This window comes from Cnephaeus nilssonii, assembly GCF_951640355.1.
Source record: "Cnephaeus nilssonii genome assembly, chromosome: 7".
Taxonomy (NCBI): domain Eukaryota; kingdom Metazoa; phylum Chordata; class Mammalia; order Chiroptera; family Vespertilionidae; genus Cnephaeus; species Cnephaeus nilssonii.
The window spans coordinates 19,491,457-19,514,003 of NC_137078.1; the positions used below are offsets into that span (position 1 = coordinate 19,491,457).

The 22,547-nt window shown below is 43.1% G+C and overlaps 1 protein-coding gene across 1 annotated transcript; it reads right to left on the reverse strand.

Moving 5' to 3' along the window:
* Nucleotides 1-8,802: 8,802 nt before the first annotated feature.
* GCM2 (glial cells missing transcription factor 2) lies at nt 8,803-21,469 on the reverse strand (the record flags this gene model as incomplete). Its single annotated transcript, XM_079778230.1, has 5 exons — nt 8,803-9,741; nt 10,952-11,077; nt 17,448-17,560; nt 17,693-17,945; nt 21,380-21,469. The coding sequence occupies 5 exons, from the start codon at nt 21,467-21,469 to the stop codon at nt 8,803-8,805; spliced, it is 1,521 nt and encodes a 506-aa protein (XP_079634356.1).
* Nucleotides 21,470-22,547: the final 1,078 nt, after the last annotated feature.

The window sequence follows — 22,547 nt, forward strand, 5'->3', positions numbered from 1 at the left end:
TGGTGTGAACCATCTGGCAGGGGGTGCCCAGTGGATAGCCAGTGGAAGACAGCAGGATGATAGGAGTGAATTTCTTGATGAAGGACATTTATTGGAAGCCAATTTTCCAAGCAGCCATTTATCTGACTTTAAAAAAACAAAAACAAAAAGACAAAACAAAACAAAAAACAAAAACAAAAAAAACAACTTATAAGGTTTATAGTAATTACTATTGGGTGGGATGTTTTTTGTTTGTTTTTTAAAGTTTCAAGGACTTCTGCAAAATTTTGGGTTCCTAACAGCATCTTGAAGAATATTTAATTTGTTTCTGCCTCAAATATCTACTGCTGTGTTAGAGGGAATTAGGCAGAAAGAAGATTTTTTTTTGCTGGGGGAAAGACAGGGAGCAGAGGTGGAGAAAATTAGGACATTAAATTACCTTTCTTACTAATATTTCCTAGTTATAAGAATATACATAATGTCCTGGCTGGTGAGGCTCAGAGGTTGGAGGATCGGCCTGCGCACTGAAAGGTCTCATGTTTGATTCCCAGTCAAGGGCATGTACTTGGGTTGCAGGTTTCATCCCTGACCCCTGTCGGGACTTGTGCATGAGGCAACCAATCAATCAATGTATCTCTCTCACAATGATATTTCTCTCTCTCTCTCCCCCGTCTCTCTTTTTCTCCCCTCCCACCCACACTCCCACTCTCTCTAAAAATCAATGGAAAAAAATGTCCTCAGGCCTGGCTGGTGTGACTCATTAGTTGAGCATCGACCAGGTCATGGTTTGATTCCCAATCAGGGCACATGCCTGGGTTGTGGGCTCAATCCCCAGTGTGGGGCATGCAGGAGGCAGCCAATTAATGATTCTCTCTCATTACTGATGTTTCTATTGCTCTCCATCTCCCTTCCTCTCTGAAATCGATAAAAAATACTTTTTAAAAAATGTCCTCAGGTGAGGATTAACAACAATGAAAAAATAATATACATAACATTTTTCTCTTTATTGAGAACACTAGAGGCCCAGTGCATGGGTGTCCCTCAGCCCAGCCTGCGTCCTCTCGCAATCCGGGACCCTTCTGGGGATGTCGGGCCTAAACTGGCAGTCGGACATCCCTCTCACAATCCAGAACGCTGCATGCACCAGTGACCATACTTTTCATACAGGTGAAAGGCATCTTGCTGTTGTATGGGTAGCTACATTATTTTTGCCCTGATTATAAAAAGTAGTACATAACATGGTCCTTCTGAGGCAGTAGTACCATTTTCATCTTATGGGTGGAAAAACTGAAGCAGAGAGAAGTTAGGTAATTGGCTTTGTCACACAGTTATAAGTGTCAGAATCAGAGCTGACCACAAAATGTGCAAGCCAGAGTCCTTGCATATCATCGCTGCATCATCCTGGTTTTTCAGTGTTAGAGTAGCCTTGCCAGGTTTTAACTTTTAAATCTAAGAGACTGTTCCCAATATATAGGGTAGGATCCCTATTCCTGGCCGGCAATCAGGGCCATCTGTGGGGCAACTAACGGGTATCCACTTTGGCTAGTGACCTGGCGCCGCCTGCTGGCTGGCCCCACCCCCTGGTTGCCACCACAAGTCACCTCCCTCTCAGGGGCAGACACTCAACACATCTGCCCCCTGGTGGTCAGTGCACGTTATAACAACTGGTCATTCCGCCTTTCAGTCAATTTGCATATTAGGGTTTTACTATATAGGACTAGAGGCCTGCTGCATGAAATTCATGCACGGGGGTGTGGAGGGTCCCTCAGCCTGTCCTGCACCCTCTCCAATCTGGGACCCTTCAGGGGATGTCTGGCTGCCGGTTTAGGCCTGTGGGATCGGGCCTAAACCAGCAGTTGGACATCCTTCTCGCAATCTGGGACTGCTGGCTCCTAATTGCTGGCCTGCCTGCCTGCCTGATTGCCCCTAACCCCTCTGCCTGCTGGCCTGATCACCCCTACCTTGCCCCCCTGCTGGCCTGATTGACCCTACCTTGCCCCCCTGTCGGCCTGATCGACCCTAACTTGCTCCTCTGCTGGCTTGATTGCCCCTAACCGTCTCTGCCTTGGCCCCCGGCCTAAGCTGCAGTCTGGTTTCCCTCTGCAGGAGGTGACCTGGCAAATCAGGGGAAGGTGCCGCCCCCATTACCCCACTACTGCTGCCACTGCCAGCCTGAGCCTGGGCCCTTCGCAGCCACACCTCAGTCCTTACAGCTGCTGCGGCTTTGTCCAGAAGGTCGTCTGGAAGACGTCCGCCCTAATTAGCATATTACCCTTCTATTAGTATAGATATTCTTTTTTAAAAAAATATATATATTTTATTGATTTTTTACAGAGAGGAAGAGAGAGGGATAGAGAGTTAGAAACATCGATGAGAGAGAAACATTGATCATCTGCATTCTGCACACTCCCCACTGGGGATGTGACCACAACAAAGGTACATGCCCTTGACCAGAATCAAACCTGGGACCCTTCAGTCAGCAGGCCGACGCTCTATCCACTGAGTCAAACCGGTTAGGGCAGTATAGATATTCTTCACAAAAAATGTAAACTCCATGGGAACAAGGACCAGGCATGGTGTCCATCACTTTATTGTAGGACCTAGAACAGCATCCTGCACATTGTAAGTGTTCAAATATTTGCTTGAATAAATGATCATACATATGTTCATTACGAATATGGACATATATAAAGCCTATCTTTAAAAATTGACTCTTTAGCCCAGCTGATGGGGCTCAGTGGTTGAGCATCAACCTATGAACCAGGAGGTCACAGTTCGATTTCAGGTCAGGGCACATGCCTACATTGTGGACTCGATCCTTAGTAGGTGGCATGCAGGAGGTAGTCAATCCATGATTCTTTCTTATCATTGATGTTTCTATCTCTCTCTTCCTCTCCATTTCTCTCTGAACTAAATAAAAATATATTTTAAAAAATAGGTCCTTTAAAAATGGGAACAATGTCATATTTATTCATTTTAAGTATGTTCTTATGAATGTATTAAAATATTTATAATCAAGAACATATTAATGAATATAGTCACTGAATATATTCATATTCATGAAGAAATCTTCCATAAAGAATATTTCATGAGAAAATTATTTTTGAGGTAATTTGAAGAATCTGTACAAGAAGAATTTTAGAAGAAAATCTTAATAAGAAAAACACTAATGAGGAAAATATCTTAATAAAAAAATGATTAACCCTATATAATAAAACAATAATATGCAAATCAACCGAATGGCAGAATGACCTGTTGCTATGACATGCACTGACCACCAGGGGGCTGACGCTCAATGCAGGAGCTGCCCCCTGGTGGTCAGTGCACTCCCACAGGGGGAGTGCTGCTCAGCCAGAAGCTGGGCTCATGGCTGGCGAGCCCAGCAGTGGTGGCGGGAGCCTCTTCCACCTCAGCTGCAGGCAGGCGGTAAGGAGCGAGGGGTCCTAGACTGTGAGAGCCCCAGACTGCGAGAGGGATGTCCACCTGCCTGCTTAGGCCCAATCCCATCCCCTGAGGGGTCCCGGACTGTGATAGGGCACAGGACTGGCTGAGGGACTCCCCCTCCCCTAGTGCATGAATCTTGTGCACTGGTCCTCTAGTGTGAAGATAAGAAAACGTTAAAAAAAAAAGAAAAGAAAGAAAATGTTGCTTATCTTCCCCCTCCCTTCCTCTTGGGGGAAGAAGGGGGAAGAAGGGAGACTCCGGAATCTCCCTTCCCTTCATCGTTTCTTTGGCAGAAGGTTGCTTTGCCCAGCTCCTCCAGCTGCTGTCAAATTCCACATTCACAGCTTAATGTTTTCAACAACTCTAAATTAGAAAGGAAAGATTCTTAGTAATAATTAAAAAAATATTACAGTGCACATGATAATGTAGCCTTACCTGCTATTTAACATGCTGTTTGGCATGTATCATTTCTCTTGCTTACTAGAAAGTTCTTGAAGGCAGAGACCCCATATGATGCTTCTCTGTAATTCCTAGAGTGAGCACTTTGCATACGGCTGGTGAATGAACATACTCTGTTGAATAGGTCACACTTTTTCAGTCATTTTTGCAGATATTGTTTGAGGTAAACTTGGATTTTTCTTTTTCATTCATAAAACCAAAATAGCTTTATGGGCCCTTGTTAGAGTTCTATGATGACTGTGATATTTGTGTAATAAGGATAATAACACCCAAAGCGGAAATGGTTGGGCTTGCAGGAGCACCCGAGCCTGAAGGCAGAGACTGGAATGAATGATTTCTGCATGCTCCTTTCTGGTGTCCCCGTTCAGGGTGCACTTGAATTAATGTGTTGTGGTTTTTTTTTTTGGTTTTTTTTTTTTTTTTGGTACATATTGGCCAAAGCCAGAAAACGTCTTTAAGGGCATAGTGCTTAGAGTGGTTAAAAGAAGGAATTCAGGTAGTTTATGGAAACCTGAATAAATAATAAGGTCTATTAAATAAGCCATCTCCAGGCAGAAGGCTTATTCAATTATTGTTTTTTTTTAAACTTAGCCCTTAAGAAGCTTTAGAGCACAGCCAGTGTGGCTCAGTGGATTGAACACCAACCTATGAACCAAGAGGTCACATTTCAGTTCCCAGTTAGGGCACATGCCTGGGTTGTGGATTCAATCCCCAGTGTGGGGTGTGCAGGAGGCAGCCGATCAATGATTCTCTCTCATCATTGATGTTTCTCTCTCTCTGCCTCTCTCCCTTTGAAATCCTATCTAATAAAGAGGGAATATGCTAATTGACCCTCACACCATCACAAAGATGGTGGCGCCCACAGCCAATAGGAGGGAATATGCTAATTGACTGCCCCGCCCTCAAAGATGGCGGCACCCACAGCCACAAGATGGTGGCGCCCAGCCCCCTCAGCCCCCCAGCTCCCCAGGGCCAGCCCAAGGCACAGGCAAGCCTTGGATGGCAGCTGCCCAGCTGCCCAGGGCCACCCAGAGCTCAGGTAACCAGAGGCCCGGTGCATGAATTTGTGCATGGGTGGGGTCCGGCCAGCCTGGCCAGGGGGAGGGGACATGGGCGGTTGGCTGGCCTGCCTGCTGGTCAAACTCCTGGTTGAGGGGACAATTTGCATATTAGCCTTTTATTATATGGAATATACACTGAGTGGCCAGATTATTATCCATTCAGAGATCATAATAATCTGGCCACTCAGTATATATATATATATATATATATATATATATATATATATATATATATATATATATATATATATGGCATTAGAAAAGAGAACGTTTATCATCCATAGGCAGAAACCTCCATAGGCAGCCAGTGGCATTTTTACTCAGTAATGTCTTCACAGGTGGCTGAGGTCTGAGAGTAGCTTCTTAAATCTCTTCTCTCCATGCCCCAGCCCCAGAAGAACTCATCTTTAAAAAGATTTATCAAACTGTAAAACACAATGTTATGTGGGTAGCTTAGCTATGAGAGGATCAGAAGACCAAGCTCTAATGGACTAATTAATGGACAATCCATTACTGATATATGATATGAAGAACTCTCTTTTGCTTTAACCAAGTGGTATAGAAATATGAATAAATAGAGTGACTATTAGCTGAAGAGGTTAGAATCTGGTTGACTGTTCAATGTGGTTTGTAAGTAGAAATATTAAAGGGTGATTTTTGGCTGTTAAAACTCTTTATTAAGTTTATGATGTTTATACTTTAAAGGGTGATAAAATCTATTCTCTCTCATTAAGTAGACTATACAGTTAAAATAAATACTATTTCCTTGGAAAAGTTCAACAACCCAATTGTTTTATGTAAAGACATTTTTAGTCTTAGTTCATCAAATGTCATTCACCATATTTTGAACAAGAATGAAATTGAATTATATTTTTACCAAGTAAAAGTGCCAGGTAAAATACAGGACATCCAATTAAATTTGAATTTCAGATAAACAATGAATTGTTTTTGTATGTCCATGCAATATTTGGGATCTACTTACACTCAAAGATTATTTATCTTAATTCTAATTTAACAGGACATCCTGTATATTTATTTGCTAACTCTGGCAACTGTATCACCAAGGCAGGTATCACCTCCCACCTGTTAGAATGGCTATTATAAAAAAAGCAATATACAGAACAGACTGTGGAATCTCAGAGGGAAGGCAGGGGAGGGTGGGTGGGTGGGAAGGGATCAACCAAAGAACTTGTATGCATATATGCATAACCCATGGACACAGACAATAGGGTGGTGAAGGCCTGGTTTGGGGGTGGGAGCAGGCTAGAAGGGGTCAATGGGGGAGGAAAGGGGGACATATGTAATACTTTCAACAATAAAGATTCAATTAAAAATAAAAACAATATAACGTCCCTGGCTGGTGTGGCTAAGTGGTTAGAGTGTCAGCCTGAGCACCAAAAGGTCACTGCAGGTTCAATCCTGCCTCAGTCAGGGAGCCTTCAGGAGGCTACCAATTGATGTATCTCTCTCTCCCTCTCCCCCTTTTCTTCTACTCTTTCTAAAATCAATGGAAAAATATCCTTGGGTTATCAGAGTAACAACAACAACAAGAAAGCAATTGTGGGTGAGGATGTGGAGAAAAGAGAACACTTGTGCATTGGTGGGAATGAAAATTGGTAAAACCACTATGGAAACAGTATGCACGTTCTTCAAAAAATTTAAAATAGAAGTACCACATGATACAGCAATTCTACTTCTGGCTATTTATTTAAAGAAAATGAAAACACTAATTTGAAAGTATATATGCACCCCATGTTCATTATAGCATTATTTACAATAGCCAAGACAGCAGATGAATGGATAAAGAAAATGTGGCATATCTATCTACCTATCTATCTATCTATCTATCTATCTATCTATCTATCTATCTACCACTTTATACACACACACACACACACACACACACACACACACACACACACACACACATATATATACATACACATATATAAAGTATATATAACTTTTTATATAATATAATGGAATATTATTCAGCTATATAAAAGAATGAAATTTTGCTATATGTGACAATACTGATGAACTTTGGAGGCATTATGCTAAGTGAATTCAGACAGGAAAAGACAAATACCATATGATTTCACCTATATATGCAATTTAAAAAACAAAACAAACAATAGAATTGAGCTCATATACACAGAGAACAGATTGGTAGTTGTCAGAGGTAGGGGGTGGTGGTGGGTAAAATGGATGAAGGGGGTGTAAACCAAAATTAAATTTAGATTGTAATAAAGAATATTTGAGTGAAAGGAGCTGTAGCTCCAGAGACACAGAGTCAGGTAACAACCTAAACTGTGCTCCAGAGAGAACAAAGGCAGGGTTTATAAAAGCAAAACCCAGAAAATGTAATTCTTTCATGCAAATAAAAGGCTAGGTTAACAGGGATTGGTTAGTTCCAATATGTAAATGAGGAAGGTGAAACAACACTGTTAAAGAAGGTAATATGTTCTCATCTATTATAACAACTGTTTCTCAGGTCATAATATGAACAATATTTTTTTCTATTTGTTTTGAAATAACTTAAGCATCAGCTACATTACTCTAAAGCTTCTTTATTACATTTAATTGAACAACATTATCAATTACATTTATGAGAAGTAACAAAGGAATGGTAAGCTATTTTTGACTAAAATATCTCAATTCTAATTTTAAAACCTAATCAGAAAGACTATAATTAGTATAATAATTCTATCTAATAAAGAGGGAATATTCAAATTGACCATCACACCATCACAAAGATGGTGGCACCCATAGCCAGAAGATGGCAGTGCCCAGTTCCCTTAGCCCCGCCAGAGTCCCCCAGTCCTTTCAGCCCCACTTGGAGAGGGGTTGCAGGTGCACAGAGCGGCCTGAGGGCAGGTCCGGCTGCTCCTTGCACCTGCTGCTACCAGAGTCCCACAGTCCTTTCAGTCCAGCTGGGGGTGGGAGGGGGGTGGGTGGGTGTGGCAGGCACATAGTACGGCCAGACCTTCCCTCAGCCCCCCAGCCACCAAGGACTGGCCTGAGGTGCAGGCAAACCTCAGATGGCGGCTGCCCAGCCGCCCAGGGCCGCCTGAGGCTCAGGTAACCAGGGCCAGCCGAGGCTTGCGCTGCCGGCAGTGGCAGCAGCAGAGGTGTGATGGGGGCATCACCTTCCCCTGATTGCCAGGTCGCCTCCACTCCTGAGGGCTCCCGGACTGTGAGAGGGAGCAAGTTGGGCTGAGGGACCCCCATCCAGTGCATGAATTTTCATGCACCGGGCCTCTAGTAATTAGTATATAAGAGGAATAGTATAATAATAATCCATTAAGTACACATCATAATTAGGCTGTCTCTGTTATGAAGACATTTGTCAATGCTAATAAAAGCTATTCAGCTGACAAAGGAAAACAAATTATCTCAAAAATAACTGCATTTTATCATTGCAATCGTGTAAATATTTTAAAAAGCTGTAGACAAAAAATTTGGAGGTAAAGTTATCAAAATTACTACCTGAAACTATTTTAACAGGTTTTAAATGCTAAATAAAAATCCCGAGAAGTGACTCCAGAGATAAGATGGTAAAGATTTCTTCCTGAAGCTGTTTGACAACCTCAACGTGCCAAATAAAGATTCTCTAATACTGTCTAATGGGAAAAGTCTTAGAATGAGAACCAGCTTTAACTTGTAGTCAGTCTTCGTGGTCTCCAGTTTGCTCATTTGTTCATTTAACGAAGTCACATTCCAGACCTTATTCTGTGCAGTGTAGTGGGTTTGAAAATGTGGTACTACGTAAATTTCCCAACTCAACATGAGAGAGTTGCCATTTCCTGTTCCATTGGCAGCATGGCCACCAATATTATGTTGTGAACAGGTGTGCTGTTTAAAAGTCCTCATGGTCATAGCTAAAGAACGGACTAACTCTGCCTGAATAACTGATTCTAGACCCCAGTCCGGATGCACACACATCCCAGGTCTCTGCTCGGTCTGTCCTGGAAGCAGCTGACTCCTGAGGAAAAGCCACAGTGGGTCTGATGGCCCTGCAATCTCCTGGAATTTTCAAGGGAAGTGACATCGATGGAGAGGCTGCCCTGGTGACCGTAGCTGGAAGGTCCAAGGCTTCTGGATAGATGGGCATCGGGGTGTTTTCAGAAGCATAGTTACAGCCCCAAAGACTCCTAGCTTCCCGCACGTTGTCACAGTATTTCAGAGCTGGCGGCTGGTAAGCCTGGTAGGACACTTTGGTGGTGGTAGTGATCACCGTCTGTAGGGCTGGAGCACCTGGTGGGGGTGTGGTGAGGTACCTACCGGGAAGCTCTGCGTTATAAGAGGGGCGAGTGGCCATGGCCTGGAACTGGCCAGGGTCAGTCCTCTCCCCAAGGCCAGGTTTTCCAAGAGCTGGTTTCCAGCCGTATTGTTTACTGGTGAAATCACAGCTGCTCTGGAAGCTGCTGTATGACTTGACGTTATACTGTAGCGCATTCAGGTGGATCCAGTCTGTGTCATTAGCGTTGCTGCTGGAATCTTTAGACAGGGTGGAGTATGCATTCGAATTTATATAACCAGGACCTGCCAATTCATAGCTGCAAGGAGACCTAGGCAAATAGATTCTTGGGTTTGGATATTTCTGAAAGGGTGGCATTATGTCTCCTTGAAAGGTGGCTAGGTCACAGGTAGCTTTATAAGCGTCAGAGTTTTGGAAGGAAAAGCAAGACTGCCCTAGAATAGGAAAGCCAGTGTCAGCGATTATATCAAATTCTTCTGGATTTTCCAGGGGAGGTATATTGTTGAAATGTCCACTGTTGTCTTGATCCTCTCCTGCCTAAAAAGATATACATTTTTATTTGTAAATAAAATGCAACTCTCACCTGTAATAGTAGCCAACCAACCAACCAAAAATCAACTTCCATCCCGCCTGTGCAGCTCAGTGGTGGAGCATCGACCTATGAACCAGGAGGTCATGGTTCGATTCCTGATCAGGGCACATGCCTGGGTTGCGGGCTCAATCCCCGGTAAGGGGCATGCAGGAGGCAGCCAATCAATGATTCTCTTTCATGATTGATATTTCTATCACTCTCCTTCTCCCTTTCTCTCTAAAATTATATATATATGTGTGTGTGTGTATATATATATATATATATATATATATATATATATATATATATATTTAAAAAAAACTTCCAATTGGTGGGTTCTGTGTTGTGAGCACTACATAGCTTAGGACATAAATTGGGCTCCTGGTCCAGGGGTTGCATAGCTGGAGCTTGCTCAGGTGTGAATAACACATAGCTGCACGGGGGTCCACAGTAGCCAGGCAAGCGTGGGTCTGAGTGGCAGATGGTCCTGTTCTCCCCTATACTATGTTTGTAGGAGTGGAGATTCCAGAACCTGACATAGATCAGGGTTCAAATCCTGATCCTGCTCCTCATTAATTGAACAAGTTACTTAATCTCTGTGAATCTCAGATTCCTAATTTTAAAAATGGGGCTCAATAATAGTAACCTCCTCTTCAGGCTTTTGTGAACGTCTCATGTGTGAAACTTTAGACCTTATGTGCCTAGCACATAGAAAAAGCTCAAACAATGCCTGTTTCTCTTATCCTCAGACTAACAGTCTGCCTGCTTGGCATGCTTTGGTTGAAAAGCCAAACTGGGTCTAGCTGGCCAAACAAATGCTATCTGTTCTATGTAAATAATGTAAAGGGCTCTCTCAAGGATGCATGTGAACTCACTGTTGGTATGCACATATATCTTTCTTTAGTACCATCATATAGCTGTCCTTGTATCGGGAAGTCAGCATACTCACTGTATTATTGACTGTGTAGGTAGTTGGCTTTTTTTTTAAAGAGAAGATATGAAATTGGAAACACTATCCAAAATGTTAATTCAATGACATTTTGTTGGAGATACACAACTTTCACAGATAATCAAACCTTTTAAATTAATGTCTGACCTTAACATTTTACATAATTACCAGTATATGTTGTGATGAAAATAAACACAGACCACAATGTAATGTCAGCGCCCCATTACCTCCGGTTCTCGAATTCTCTTTTTCTGAGTTTGATAAGAACAGGCCATTTGTCTCTTGATGGCACTTCTTCTAGCTTCTGTCTCTGATTTACTCTCTGGTCTTGGGTGATCATGAACCCCCTTGGCCTGCATTAATAGGGTAGGAAACTGGAGATATTAGTAAAAATTATGTCTTTCCCAAGATCCCAAGTTCATGTCTGTTTTTTCAAACTGACAGGAAAAAATGTCTTGAACTAATAAAACAGCATCAAGATCGAAGATGGCTGCCGAAAGGAAGGCTGGCTGCAAGATAGTGTGTGAGTGAGAGAACGAAAGGAGAGTGTGTGGATGTATGGGGAGTGTCTATTTGTGAGTGAGGGACAGCTATATTCCAAGGGACTGTTGGGGACTGCCAGACGAGGCTCCTTTGATCGGGCAGCCTCCACTGCAGCTGAAATCTCTCCTGGAGCAACCAGCTCTGCCGCAGAGACCAAGCCATCTTGAAGAGGAGAGTGGCTGTGATCAGAAGCCTAGCCTTACCTTCAACCTGGAAGAATCAGATAACTCCCAGGACTCTACAACCACCACACCCAGGGACCAGCTACGAACCCACGAAAACTGGGCCTCAAGCAGCACGAATATGCGGATTTGGACGAGCTCTGCAACTTTTCATAGAAAGGTCAGATTTTGCCCAGAGAAAGTCAATGCAGGAGAGAGAGAGAGCTACATAACCAGACACCCGAGAGGAGAGATCATGGGGAGACAAAGAAACAGCCCGCATATGAAAGAAAAGAAGGCATTACCAGAAAAGGAAGTAAATGAAACGGAGGCAAGCAATTTGTCATAGAAAGAATTCAGAGAAATGGTCACAAGGTCGCTGAAAGGTTGGAAGACAAATTCAACAATATATGTAAGAACCAAGAGGAAATGAAAAATGACATCACTGAAATAAAGAATTCAATAGAAAGCATCAACAGTAGACTAGAAGAAGTGGAGGACCGCATCAGTGAGTTAGAAGACAAGGTAGGAAAAAATATCCAAGCAGAGCAGCATCTAGAAAAAAAAACTTAAAAAACAGGAGGAGAGCCTAAGGGAACTTTGGGACAACATGAAATGAAACAACATCTGCATAATAGGGGTGTCAGAAGGAGAGGAAACTGAGCAAGGAATAGAAAACCTGTTTGAAGAAATAATGACAGAAAACTTCCCTGATATAGGGAAGAAAAAACTCACACAAGTCCAAGAAGCTCACAGAGTCCCAAACAAAATGAACCCCAAAAGACCGACACCAAGGCACATTATAATTAAATTGGCAAACACCAACGACAAAGGAAGAATCTTAAAAGCGGCCAGAGAGACGGAAAGTTACCTACAAAGGATCCCTCATCAGACTAGTGACTGATTTCTCAACAGAAACACATCAGGCCAGAAGGGAAGGGAATTAAATATAAAAAGTCATGCAAAAGAAGGGTCTGAGTCCATGAATACTGTACCCAGCAAAGCTATCAATCAAAATTGAGGGTGAAATCAGGAGCTTCACAGACAGAAAAGGACTAAGGGAGTTTATCACCACCAAACCAGCAATGCAAGAAATGCTAAAGGGTCTGCTGTAAAAAGAAGAAATAGGAAGTGAAGAAGGAACACAGGTATAAAAAATAAAAATGGCGACAAACAAGTACCTATCAATAATAACTTTAAATGTAAATGGATTAAATGCTCCAATCAAAAGACATAGGGTAGCTGAGTGGATAAGAAAATATGAACCATATATCTGCTGTCTACAGGAAACGCACATCAGAAAAAAAGGACTCACACAGATTGATGGTGAAGGGATGGGAAAAGTTATTTCAGGCGAATGGAAATGAAAAAAAAGGCTGGGGTAGCAATACTTATATCTGATAAATTAGATCTCAAAGTGAAGGACATAACAAGAAATAAGGAAGGCCACTTCATATACTAAAGAGAGCAATCCAGCAAGAAGATATAACTCTGGTAAACATATATGCACCCAATATAGGAGCACCCAAATACATTAAAAAAAAACAAACTTCTGGGGGATATCAAGGAAGAGATTGACAACAATACAGTCATAGTAGGGGACTTTAATACTCCACTAACACCACTGGACAAATCCTCTAAACAAAAAACCAGCAAAGAAATATCAATCCTAAATGACACACTAGATCAGATGGAATTAATTGACATCTGCATAACATTCCACCTCAAAGCCACAGAATATACAGTCTTCTCAGGTGCACATGGGTCATTTTCAAAGATAGACCATATGTTGGGACACAGGCAAAGTCTCTTCAAATTCAAGAAGATAGAAATCATATCAAGCATCTTCTCAGATCACAATGGCATAAAACTAGAAATCAAGTACAATAAAAAAAATCAAACACCTGGAGGCTAAATAGCATGCTATTAAACAATGACTGGGTTACCAGAGAGATCAAAGAAGAAATAAAAAGCATCGTGGCAACAATCCAAAATCTATGGGACACAGTGAAAGCAGTTTTGAGAGGGAAGTTCATAGCTCTACAGGCCTACCTCAAAAAACAAGAAACAATGGTAATAAATTATCTAACCCTACAACTCAAAGAGTTAGAAAGAGAGCAACAAGAAAAGCCCAGTGTAAGCAGAAGGAAGGAAATAATAAAGATCAGAATGGAGATAAATGACATAGAGACCAAACAAACAAAAAACCCAATACAAAAGATCAACAAAACCAAGAGCTGGTTCTTTGAAAGGATAAACAAAATTAATGAACCTCTAGCCAGGCTCATCAAGAAGCAAAGAGGGAGGACCCAAATAAACAAAATCAGAAATGAAAGAGGTGAAGTAACAACCGATCCAACAGAAATACAAATGATTATGAAAAAATACTATGAACAACTCTATTCCAACAAAGTGGACAACCTAGATGAAATGGACATATTCTTAGAAAAATACAAGCTCCCAAAACTCAACCAAGAAGAATAAAAAAACCTTAATAGGCCGATAACTACCGAAGAAATTGAAACGGCGATAAAAAATCTTCCAGCAAACAAAAGCCCTGGTCTGGACTGCTTTACAGGGGAGTACCACCAAGCATTCAAAGACTAACTAAAACCTATCTTCCTCAGACTATCCCAAAAAATTCAAGAGGAAGGAACACTTCCAAGCTTTCTATGAAGCCAGCATTACCCTAATCCCAAAACCAGATAAAGACACCGCAAAAAAAGAGAACTATAGGCCAATATCCTTGATGAACATAGATGCTAAAATCCTCAACAAAATTCTAGCAAATCGGATTCAGCAATACATTAGAAAGATCATACATCATGACCAAGTGGGATTTATTCTGGGGAAGCAAGGATGGTACAATACCTACAAATCAATAAATGTGATACATCACAGAAACTGGGAGACAAAAATCACAAAATCATATCAATTGATGCAGAAAAAGCATTTGACAAAAACCAACACCCTTTCTTGATAAAAACTCTCAGCAAAGTGAGAATAGAGGGATCATACCTCAACATAATAAAGCCATATATAACAAACCCACAGCCAACATCATACTCAATGGGCAAAAACTAAACCCATTTTCCCAAATAACAGGGACAAGACAAGGATGCCCACTTTCACCACTCCTGTTCGACATAGTAGTAGAAGTACTAGCCATAGCGATCAGACAACAAGAAGAAATAAAATGCATCCAAATAGGAAAAGAAGAAGTAAAACTGTCCTTATTCTCAAATGACATGATACTATACATAGAAAACCCCAAAGACTCCATCAAAAAACTACTAGACCTAATAAATGAATTTGGCAATGTAGCAGGATACAAAATTAACAATTAGAAATCTATGGCCTTTTTATACACCAATAATGAACTCACAGAAAGAGAAATGGAAAAAACAATCCCATTTACCATTGCACCAAAAAAATTAAGATACCTAGGAATAAATTTAACTAAGGACGTAAAAGACCTGTACTTGGAAAACTACAGGACATTGAATAAAGAGATAGAGAGAGACATAAACAAATGGAAGAACATACCATCTTCATAGATTGGTAGAATCAACATCATTAAAATGTCCATACTACCTAAAGCAATCTATAGATTCAATGCAATCCCCATTAAAATATTAATGGCATATTTTAAAGATCTAGAACAAACTCTCCAAAAATTCATCTGGAATAATAAAAAAAAAAGACCCCGAATAGCTACAGATATCCTGAGAAAGAAGAACAAAGTTGGAGGGATCACAATACCAGACATCAAGCTATAGTACAAAGTCACGGTTCTCAAAACTGCCTGGTACTGGCACAAGAACAGACATATGGACCAATGGAACAGAACAGAGAACCCAGAAATGGACCCAAGCCATTATACTCAATTAATATTTGACAAAGGAGGCAAGAGCATACAATGAAGTCAAAACAGTCTCTTTAATAAATGGTGCTGGGAGATTTGGTCAGATACATGTAAAAAAATGAAACTAGACCACCAACTTACACCATACACAAAAACAAACTCAAAATGGCTAAAGGACTTGAATGTAAGATGGGAAACCATAAAAATCCTATAAGACTCCATAGGCAGCAAAATTGCAGACATATGTCGTAGCAATATCTTTACAGACACAAATCCTAGGGCAAGAGAGACTAAGGAGAAAATAAACAAATGGGACTACATCAAAATAAAAAGCTTCTGCACAGCAAAAGAAACCATCAACAAAACAATAGGAAAGCCCACTGCATGGGAGAACATACACTGAGTGGCCAGATTATTATGATCTCTGAACGCATAATAATCTGGCCACTCAGTGTATATCCTATATAATAAAAGGCTAATATGCAAATTGTCCCCTCAACCAGGAGTTTGACCAGCAGGCAGGCTGGCCAACCACCCATGTCCCCTCCACCTGACCAGGATGGCCGGACCCCACCCATGCACGAATTCATGCACCGGGCCTCTAATATTTGCCAATGTTATCTCCGATAAGGGTTTAATCTCCAACATTTACAGGGAACTCATACAACTTAACAAAAGGAAGATAAACAATCCAATAAAAAAATGGGCAAAGGACCTAAATAGACACTTCTCAAAAGAGCACATTCAGAAAGCCAGGAGACATATGAAAACATGCTCAAAGTCACTAATCATCTGAGAGTTGAAAATCAAAACGATAATAAGGTTACCACCTCACACCTGTCAGAATGGCTATCATCAACAAATCAACAAATGACAAGTGCTGGAGAGGATGTGGAGAAAAAGGAACCCTTCTTCACTGTTGGTGGGAATGCAGACTGGTGCAGCCACTGTGGAAACAGTATAGTGTTTCCTCAAAAATTTAAAAATGGGACTGCCATTTGACCCAGTAATACCACTTCTATGAATATAGCCCAAGAAAACAGAAACACCAATCAGAAAGGATATATGCACCCCTATGTTCATAGCAGCACAATTTACCATAGCTAAGATTTGGAAACAGCCTAAGTGCCCATCAGCAGATGAGTGGATTAGAAAACTGTGGTACATCTACACAATGGAGTACTACACTGCTATAAAAAAGAAGGAATTCTTACCATTTGCAGAAGCATGGATGGACCTGGAGAGCATTATGCTAAGTGAAATAAGCCAGTCAGTGAAAGAAAAATACCACATGATCTCACTCATTTGTGGATAATAAAGAACATTATAACCTGATGAACAAAAAGATAGATACAGAGGCAGAGAAGCATCAAACAGACTGTCAAATTACAGCGGGAAGGCTGGGGAGGGTTGAGTGGGGAGGTTAGAGATCAACCGAAGGACTTGTATGCATGCATATAAGCATAACCAATGGACGCAAGACACTGGGGTGGGGGGGTGGGGGGGTGGGGGTGGTCGGGTGAGGTCATGTGCCAGAGGGTAGGGGAGGCCGGGCGAAGATCAATGGGGAAAAAAAGAGACATATGTACTACTATTTGTAGTACTCTAAATAACAAAATAAAATTAAAAATAAAATAAAATAAAAAACAGCATCAATAATAGACATCTGCCAGCTGGCTTGGCTCAGTGGTTGCGTGTCAACCTATGAACCAGGAGGTCAGTTTCCATTCCGGGTCAGGGCACATATCTGGGTTGTGGGCTCAGTCCCCAGTAGGGGGCGTGCAGGAGGCAGCCAGTCAATGATTCTCTCCCATCATGATGTTTCTCTCTCTCTCTCCCTTCCTCTCTGAAATCAATAAAAATGTATTTAAAAAAATAAGGATAGACACCTTAAAAGATTACCCACAGTCCTTTCACCATATTAAATAAACTGACTACAACATGCTCACCACCTGTTGCCCGTGCAGAGCACACAGTAGGAGGGAGCACACTAATTATCCCAGGAGCCTGAAAAGGCCCTGGGAGACCCAGCTCCTACTTCTGGCCACGGAGCTGTATTTGGTTTGGTCGAGTTCCTAAGGCACATGGCAGGTGGCTTGGTCTCTACTGTATGATGAAAATATGCATCAGAAACGGTGGTGTCCCCCCAACCACCTGGAAAAATATGGCGTTGCCATCAAGCCTCCAGAAGTTGGTTACTGGGTATCCGCTGTGCCCTCGACAGGGAACCAACTCCAAAGCGGAATGACAGTTGGGGCATGCTTTCTCTGCAAAGCCAGAGGGGAGAATATTAATATCGGCTCAACTCCAGACCCTTTCAAAAGAACAGAAGGGAGATTATTGGATGGAGGGAACTCAGGACTGCAAGGCCACCCCCGCCCCAGGCCTCGGGGCCTCACTCTGCTGCTTCAGCCGCGCCTTGTCGCAGATGGCAGGCCGCAGCTGCAGGCGGGAGCCGTCGGGCAGGGCGCAGGCCTGCGCACACACCACCACGCCCAGGCAGGACTTCTTGAGGATGTGGCCGTTGTGGTTGTTGGTGTTGCGCATGGCCCAGCCGCTCAGGTGGCGCTGCGCCTTCTTCTCATCGCTGCGGTAGATGAAGCGCACGTAGCCATCAGGCCACTCGCAGAAGTGGTCGAAGTGGGCTGGCTCCTGGACAGGCGCACAAAACGAAGGGCGGTCAAGTCTACCAAGACCAAACCCAGCACACTGCGCTTTTAATTTTCTCCAAGCATATCAGAGTAAACACTGGTCCCTTTTGGATTCGGAAATGTTGTAAAACTCAGAAACGATGCCATCACAAATGCTCCTCATCCTGTCTGTAATAGTTTACTGACACTTGGCTAATTGATGTTAATATACTGCTTATCTTCTAAGTGCTGTGCATGTATCAATTCATCTACACTTCATAACATGCAGGCAATAGATAGTATTATTCTCCCCATGTTACCTATTAATAAATGGGGGCCAGAGAGGTGAACTGACTTGCCCAAAGTCACACAGCTAGTAAGACCTGGCTCTAGGATTTGAGCCCTCGCAGCTTGACTCCAGAGCCTCTTCTCCTCGTCACCATGTTATACCACTTTTTGTGTGTTTACATGTTGAAAACATTTCCAGATTAAGTATCAAAGAACCAGGGCAAAAAGTGATTGGGATGCTCTCTTACTGGCCTGCAATTGAGACTGTAAATAGCTTTACTTCAATCCAGCACTTTTTCCTCAAAACTCCTGGCTCTATTCCAAACCTGTCAGTCACATCAGCAGTGACACTCAGAGCAACATCAGAGAGGCAGGAACAACTTCCGACGTTCCTCCCAGTTTAGCTCTCCAGGTGTTCAAGGATGTTGTGATGAAGGGCCTGACCATCAAGGTAAACCCCGGCACTGGGAGGAAGCCTGCTAAGAACTGGACCTCTCCCCAGAGCAACCGGGAATGTCATTCTCAACAAAGAGCCACATGGCTGCAATAATGTTGTACCATATTATGCATTATTAAACTGCAATGTCTTTCTTACATATAAGTTTAATATAAAATTACCCTTCAATTAGCATTTACTGACCCCTGCCCTAAAAGTACCTGGTACAGACAGAGCTCAGTAGACAAGGGACTGTGAGCCAAGTCCAGCCTGCCACAGGTTTTAGTACAGTCTACAAGCTAAGGATGGTTTTTATATTTTTTAATGGTTGGGGGAAATTTTTTTAAAATTATATTATTTGATACATGAAAGTTATATGAAAATCAAATTTCAGTATCCATAAGTAAAGTTGTATTGGGTATGGCCATGTCCATTAGTCTATGTATCGTCTATGGCTATTTTCACACTACGATGCGGAATTGAGCATTTAGGACAGAGACAGTATGGCCCACAAAGCCACATTAATGCAGTATTTATAATCCTCACAGCAATGTTGCATGAGGTGCAGTGTTACTCTTATGTATGAGATAAGGACGTGGAAGTGAGAAAGAGACCTTCTACAGTGGCATAGCTGGGATTTAAACAGAAGACTGTGCAGCCAGGCCCCACTGGCTTTACTGGTGTGACAGAGGCTCAGAAGAGTATTACCACAGTAATAAGACATTTGCAACGTCTCTCCCTCCCACCACCCCAGAGAATTGGATCCAACATTTGCAGAGCAAAAGTATTCTCAGTTGGACAATTCAGACTTTCACACATTGTTAGTTTTGTACATTTTAACAGTAATAAGTAAATGGGCAATTTTGTTTCCAAAGCACAGAGATATTGTTGAAATCATTATTATTACTAATAGGCATTATTATCTTTTTTACAAATATTATAATTGAAATAAATTAATAGATTGACTTAAGGTCAGTGACAAATGAAATATATAATAATGTGCTATCAACTCTAAGTTCATACTAAATGCTAATAGCTTGTTAAAGTGAACATTTCAATTTAAGGACCTTAATAACAAATTGAAAGTTTTCCAGAAAAGATTATTTTTTTAGTGCTGCCCTGTATACAGACTACCTAGACTCCCATGCCTCACACCAGCTACTAAAGTAGTGACACTGAAAATGAAGCCACAGAGACGGTATTTTTAAGTCAAAACAAGAATGGAGGACTCCAGGATTGGGTTTCATTTGCTCTAATGTGTTGGCACGTGCGAGTGCACGCACTCAGACACAGACAAACATGCACACGCTGAACACCACAGCTGACCTGGCAGAGAGCTTAAGATTGTTATCTAGTTTTGCCCCTTGATGACAGGTGAGTAGCCTGAGACTAAGGCAAACTCAATAACTACCTCAAGGTCATACAGCCAGTGCAGCTCTTGCTCCTTCAATTAGCCAAAACAGGGCTAGAAGCCTAAATTTTTCCAGTGCTCTTTATATAGCCCAGTGCAACTGCCCCCTTTGAGATGTAACACACACTCCCTTGCTTAAGAACCAGTCTCCAAAGGAAAAATTACATTTATGGAAGTCTAGAAAATGCTTGTGAGGGGAGCCATATTTTCATTATTTGGCTGTGGCTCTAAAATGCAAGATTAGCTTTTTTCCTATGAAAATTTATGTGGACTGAAGTCAGCGAGAATGAGATGCCCTTGCAGTCCTGTGGTCTACTCTCACAAAAATGATACAGTTTGACGGTAAAGTAGGCAGACTTTAAAACCAATAAGAACAAACTTTCTACAAAAAACACATCCAAAAAAGAGCTGATCTCTTTGAGAGGCTACACAACTTTGCTAATGAATTGCTGTCCATCTGAACAACTATATGGCACATGTTAGATGCTTAGTAGAAAGAAGTCTCTCACTCCCATGCCACAACAGTGAGGGAAGCCCACTTTTGTAAATGCTTGGGAGGCCACTCCCACTCTCCCTCCACCTACACCCGGGACTTTAATTTAAAGTCACTCCTCAGTTTTTGCCCCAAACCAGTATGACAAAGCATAAATTCCCTGGATGTGGCTCCAAACCACTTTGTTCCATTAAAACAAAATAAAACAAATCCATCCTAAGAGGACAGAGATTTTCTTGTCATTAAAGTAAACCCAGAAGTTATGTCCAAAATCTGGATTCCAGGGGCCTTGTGGGCATGACTGGAGTTTCCCAGGAGCCATGCTTCATCCAGACAGCACCCCCGGGAATCTGAATAAATTGCCTGAGGCATGCTATTTGTTCACCGTTCCCCTCACAGGGATTACAGTCCCGTCTCACATGTTTGCTGCATGTGAAGCAGTGCTATGAGATTCTCCCCTAGCTTTCTCACGGATTTCAAAGAATGGAAAAGGAGAGAATCACTTGATTTCTACCTTGGTTAAAGGAAAGTGAGGAACAAGGCATTCCCCCCCCCCCCCCCCCCCCAGGATTGAAAAGGTGGAGCCTGATGGACAGTTTCCACTGCTTTCAATGTTTTGGGGCAGGCCATAAGAAAGAGCTGGGCAAAGCTACACCTAGAAACCCAGCTCTGCCCTTTGTAGAGTCCATCTACATTTGAGGACTCTCATGTGTTTCTTGGCATGTGTGTTAGTGTATGCTCTGTCCACAGTCTCTGCAAGGACTTGAAAGCCACCCTCCTTCTTTGGATGGACAGCACTGCCTGTGCGCTCAGCCGGGTGTCACACACCTGAGGCATCTGCGGGTCGTTGATGTCCCAGCTGAGCTTCATCCCGTGGGAGCGCACACGGTCCGCCTTCGGCCCCGCTTCCGTCGGCATCTGCCCACCTTGCCGGCCGTCTCCCGCAAGGATCCTGGAAGATACCAGAGGAAAACAAATCTAGAGGCGCGCCAGGTGAATTTTCCCCTCTTAAAAAAAAAAAAAAAAAGTGGAGATTGGGAGAGAGGGAGTGGGAAGGAGAGGGAGTGGGAAGGGAGAGAGAGAGAGAGAGAGAGAGAGAGAGAGAGAGAGAGAGAGAGAGAGAGAGAGAGAGAGAGAGGAAATCCACGGGGGTTGAGGACCCGGGTGGAGCCCAGATGTGGGCCTCGGTCCTGAAGGCGCCGGGCAGCTGCCCGCACACTTATAACGATTCCCCTCCCCCTGCTCCGCCTTCACTCTCTCCCTCCAGCTCTCAGGTCCCACCAGCTGGGCCCGTCACCCCTCCCGGACAGAATAGGAACCGGAGGGGAGGTTGAGCCCTTAGGTGACAGGAAACTGAGGCCAAGACGTTAAGGGGCGAGGGTGGAGGTGTGGAGGTTGGAACGCCTCATTTATATTGAAATTCTTTTTTTTTTTGTCTTTCTTTTCTTTCTAACCCCGCCCGGCCTCCGGGGTTTCCGGAAGCTTTTGAGACAGTGGCTTTCGAGCCATCCCCCGAGAGCCAGTGCTCAGTTCCCAGGCCGCTGGGGACCGCAGGTCGCTGTGCGCCGCAGTCTGAGTAGCTGTGCCCGAGCCGCAGGGTCGGGTCGGCCTTCTCTGGGCCTTTTCCCCGGCGATTGTTGTAGCTGCTGTTGTACGTGTCTGTGTGCTCTTTTGTGTGTGTGTGTGTGGGGGGGGGGGGGGGGAGGTGGGCAGGAGGGGGCGCCGAAGCTGATGTCCAAGGGCGTGCCAAAGGTCCCTGTGTGCTCCCGGGCCTGGGTGCACCCACCCCGGGGCTGCGGGGGGCCCTGCCCAGTGGGAAGAGAGTTCCGGAAAGTGAACCCGGAGAAAGTGGGGAAGATCAGCTAGGGGCAGGTGGAGAGAGACGGGGGAGCTCTGCGCCCCTCGGGTGCAGGAGCTCCCGCAGAACCCGTAGCTTTCTCTGTCGCCCGCCGGGGTTCTGTCTGAGCCAGTTTCCCCGTCTGCTTACTGGAGGGAT